Raw genomic sequence first — 4,960 nt, forward strand, 5'->3', positions numbered from 1 at the left:
TTGGTTTAAGAGTTGTTTTAGGTTCTTTTATCCAGTCTTAGCTTGTATAGGTTGTATATAGTTTAGGAGATGATGTTAGACATTTCTAGGTTCATTTTAGGTTCTGTTTCATACTCTCATTCTTTCTTTGCTGATTTAACTCATTTCTTAGTTTCATTTCTTTTGATTAGAATTGTTAATTGTGTTTTCTGCTTTAGATTCATGTACAAGTAGTCCTAGCATTAAATTTTTGCATATGAGTTCAGTCGTGGCTGAATTAAGTTGTTTTTCAAATGCTTGGAATGCTGAAATTGATATTTAAAGTTGAGAAATATGATTGTGCAGTTCTGATTGAGAAAATGGCTGAAAAATGATTGAATTGGCAAGATAGGTTGAGTTGTGAATAAGTCTTGTGTTCCTAGTTTGTGTTTAGTCTTTTAATTGTTTTTTAGTTTTGTTTTGGGTCTTGCATTTTGTAGATTGAGTCTTTGTTTTCATTTTAGTTTTCCCTGCCACAAGTGTAGGCAAAGGGCCTTCGCCAACTGTACCCACAAGGTGAACTGCAGCTGATAGAAGCTATGAAGCAAGATTGATTTATCTGACCCTAAACCTTGTGAAGTTTTACCCAAAAAAATTTACAGTGTGAATGCTTTCCAATTTAATGGTTCTATTCAACCCTGTTATTATTGCTGCTGCTCATGTATGTAGCCTTCAATTGCAAACTGGGTCTGACCCAGATGTGTTTTTCAACATTTATGTAGGAGTTGGAGGGACATGGAACTCAAGTTTTGGATATTGAGTTGTGCATATGACAGGAAAGTGGTTGAGAAAACAGTCGTGGCAGTTAGGATAGGAGAAAACGTTGGGAAGCTGAAGAATGAAGGGCTACCTTCAGAATTTTGGTCTTGGAGGAAATATGGACAAAAATAAACCAAAGGGTCTCCATATCCAAGGTGCTTTCCACTATAAAATCATTTGTTCATCCGTATGGAACTCTTTACTTGTCCTTTTTCTGATTCCACATCCATATAAAGATTATGTATGTAATTCTTAGAAAAAAGAACATAAAAAGTGATCATTTTGTGCCTTTTGGCTCTTGCTAGTTCTTACCCTTCATTGCATTATAGTCAAATTCAATCACTCGGTTAGTATAACCACATAATTAGATTCACATTCAAACCCTCAGACTCAAGAGGTATGGAAATCTGTTTATTTTCTTTTTACTTTCATTGTAGTCATTTTGAAAACAAGCTAATCCACCTTTAGTGACATTAATCAATTAATGTTGTTAGTTTTGAATTCAACTGGTAAGAATATTCCTTTTTTTCAATCCTCCGAAATAGAAATTTAGTCTTCAAGGACTCGGGCAAACCTTTAATGAGTTTTAGATTTAATGATGTAATTTTTCTGCAGATTTTTGGAGTTTTCAAGATTGTCGTAATTCCTCTGTCGGGTGAACTTTCAAATGAGCATGCTTCGAAACCGTTTTTGCTCCTTTTTATCATCTTCACGTATGATCTGGTACTTCTTTTGCTACCCATTAATAATTTAAATGTTCTATTTTCAGTTTTTCATATCTAGATTACATTTTTAGTAACTTTTTTAATTCATTATCCTCCATTGTCACTTTTTCTTGTGTATTAATTAGTTAATTTTAAAATTCATAATAAATAAATTTTAGTAGTACATTCATAAGATTATGTTTTAAGTTTATAATAAACAGATATGTTTAAAATTATAAAGTATATTTTAGATTTAAGATAAACAATTTAAATTATGATACGTGGTATTTTTAATAGTTGTCAACTTAAAAAGACTACTAAAATTTACTTTAGAAATTAATATGCAAAGATGATGAGTGTAAAGTTAAAATATAATTAAAAAATGTAATCCCAGTTTATAGTTTTTATTGGAATTCCAGTTTGTCCAAGACTATCAGNTATAGNANAAGGACTTCTAAATTTGTCACATTGTGTGGTTAAAGTGAGGGGTTTAAGCTTAAGATTTACCATTACTCTTTTAACTATATGATTTGAAATGGTAGCAGCATGTCTTTTCTTCCCCAATAATATGTATACTAATCATTCGGAGAATGGAACATGTGTTGTAGGTCCCTGTTCGCTCATACGCACACTATAGTAATCACATCTGCATTCTGTACTTTGCTGCCTCCAAACGGTTGAACGCACGATACTAATATTTTATAGTAAGTGATCATTTTTTCTTAAAGTCTTTTAAGATGATAAAATAATAAATATTTTTGTAAATAAATGCAATTAAACATGATATTAGTTTATAGGAAATTTAGTTAATAGGTGGATTTTAAACATGATATCTTTCAATTAAAAGAAATGAAAAGACAATAGTTTCTTTATGTGATACTTAGGAATGTTAGGATTATTTATTGTGAAATGAACTCATGTGCCTTTTGAAGTGCCACTTGAAGTTGTGATGTTGGTAAAGGAAGCCAATTATGACTTAGGCATTTAGGAAACGAAATTATCCATGAGACTGTACTCGTCTGTTAGAAAAGTATTAATGGAAATCTTTTCAAGGTGACTGATGATTTTTCATCCATTATTTCTATCATTTCTTTTGTCTGGGAATATTGTAAGAGTGCTACGAATTTGGCATCACAAAGAATAGTGAAAATAGTCTGGCTTTGGTTGATATGGAAAATATGTATTGGGCCTAAAAATCATCTGTTCTGATTCCTGCAACCCCTTACAGGTTAAAGAAAAGCGTGCAGAACTTGAAAAATTAAAATCTACTTTTGTCAGGAGAGCATCTGAATTCTTGAGAAATTATTTTGCTAGCTTGGTGGACTTCATGATAAGTGATAAAAGCTACTTTTCTACATATTTGTTATAGAATTGTTATCCCTGGAGTCTTTTGATTGAATTTATTGGTATAATTTTTTCCGCTTGCTCGAAACAGCGAGGACAGTTAAAGAGGCCTGATCATGCTGACCTGCGGTACAAGTGCAGGACATATGCACGTCTTCTGCAACATTTGAAGGTTAAAAATTTGGGACCAAGAACCTATTTACCTTGACAAAATGCTTTCTGTTTTCATTTTGTTCCCTATTTTCAAAGCTTTTGTAGAACTTTGGTTTCCCTTTTCCTTGTACAAATATCTGAAAATAGAAAACAAATAAATAAATCATGTTATTTTTTGTACAAAAAAGTTACAGCAGAAAATGAATTTAGAAAACTTAATCTCAAATCAAATAGTCCTCCTTACTATTATTTTTGCGTGAATTTTGTTTTGGATACATGTATATCTCCAGTAATTTTCTTTTTCTACTTAAATAATATTTCTGGACACTTGCAGAGTCTTGACAAGAATTGCTTGGGTCCGCTGAGAAAAGCTTATTGCAGTTCTCTAAACTTGCTTCTTCGTAGGGAGGTTTGTTGCACATAATGTTTTTTTTTTTTGTTTTCTTATTATGATCATGCATTCCTTTATTTTTGTAATTAAGCAAGGAGCATCGTTACAAATGTGAAAAAAAAATAATTAATATGATTTCTTAGCTAATCAGTACATACAAAATAAATAAAAAATAATCATTGCAGGAGGGTTATAAAGTTCCAGGGAGAATAGATCTCCCAATTTTTAAAAATTTTCCTCTGTGACTATCTTGTGAGTGATATAACATTTAAGTGTAACTTGTTCCAAATTAAGTTGTCAGAGTTTGTGTTTTTTGGCATGTTTTATGTTGTAGAACATTTATTTTTAAGATTTGTCTTACCAGGCATAAGTTTAGGTGGGCTCCTTTTGATTTTGAACGTAATGGGAGATAAATTATTAGTTATGTAGTTGTGTTTCAGGTAGTTCTTAGCTTTATCCTAAAGCCTGTGTTAAACTTCAGGACTTTGTTATGTTGTTATTATTGGAAGGAGCTAGGTTACCTGGATTGTTTTCTCCATGATTACATAACTAGGAGTGAGAAAAAGGAACTTACACTTTTTTATGTTCCTGCCGGAAATAATCTTCCACTGCATTAAAAAAAATCATGTAATATTTTTTATAGAGTATATCATGTAAATTGTCCATATTATATCTCAGAAAGTTTTAGAGTATGTTAGATTGTCTCTCATTTGCCCTTAATATTTCTTTAGTATCTGCGGAATTTGTAGAGAGATTTGAAAAGTAGCTAACGATTTATTTCCTTCTTTAATCTAATATTAGTATAAAGGATGAGTGTGAGCGTGAACCTGTGATACAAACAGCAGCCTTAGCACCTCTTGTGGACGTTGTAAAATTGCAAGGAGGTTTGATTAATGACAAATATCAAGCATGACAAAAAGGGAGTTTCTTTTATATCAAAGGCTTCTAATATGTTTAAATTGTGTTGTATGGCCTGCAATTGATAGAATTATAATTGTTTGATGTGCTGAACTAGTAGAATTGTTTGTGCAGTATCAGTTGAGACGTTATTTGAGAGCAATAAGGATCAATTCTGTGCATCAAGTTTACAAGATCGAGAAACGGAAGTTCTAATTGCTTTATCTTTTTGTGCAAACTGGTTTGGTTAAGGGTGTAAATGACAACAGCTTTGTTCATTTGTGTTGCAGGATTGGAACATCAAGCTTCATGATGAGATCGAGCTAGTTGAAGGCCACATTTTGATCCAGTGAAGCATTGCAGCAGTGGACTGTACCAAGAAAGTAGCGTAGCTCTTGTTTTTTATTTTCCTTGTATTTGATTTGTAATGGGCTTGTGTCAACCCACTGTTACTCTTAGTTTTAGCTTTGGTTTGTAAAAGGCCTTTTATAAAGACCAAGTGCTTGGGAGAAGTTCTTAGTGCTTTTTCCAACTCTTGGCAACTTTGGTTGCTCTTTTTAAATTTGACATAGCTAGACAGTTGAGTGTGTCTTGGTCAAACTTACAAGTCTCACCACAGGAGTAGAATTTTATATTGTTGATTGTTTTTTCATTTTGTGATCACGATTTAGGAGTAATTAGAGTCCGCTAATTG

At 32.2% G+C, this 4,960-nt stretch overlaps 1 protein-coding gene across 1 annotated transcript in view; it reads left to right on the plus strand.

The window, feature by feature from the left end:
* Window positions 1–4,746, plus strand: part of LOC106764112 — a 12,378-nt gene extending 7,632 nt beyond the window's left edge. Inside the window, exons 5-9 of the mRNA XM_022782587.1 lie at window positions 741–932; window positions 1,393–1,500; window positions 2,710–2,997; window positions 3,313–3,387; window positions 4,171–4,746. Coding sequence (XP_022638308.1) covers window positions 741–791 — 51 coding nt within the window. The 3' untranslated portion in view covers window positions 792–932; window positions 1,393–1,500; window positions 2,710–2,997; window positions 3,313–3,387; window positions 4,171–4,746. The remainder of the gene's footprint in view (window positions 1–740; window positions 933–1,392; window positions 1,501–2,709; window positions 2,998–3,312; window positions 3,388–4,170) is intronic.
* The last annotated feature ends 214 nt before the right edge of the window (window positions 4,747–4,960 follow it).

This window comes from Vigna radiata, chromosome 6, assembly GCF_000741045.1.
Source record: "Vigna radiata var. radiata cultivar VC1973A chromosome 6, Vradiata_ver6, whole genome shotgun sequence".
Lineage (NCBI taxonomy): Eukaryota > Viridiplantae > Streptophyta > Magnoliopsida > Fabales > Fabaceae > Vigna > Vigna radiata.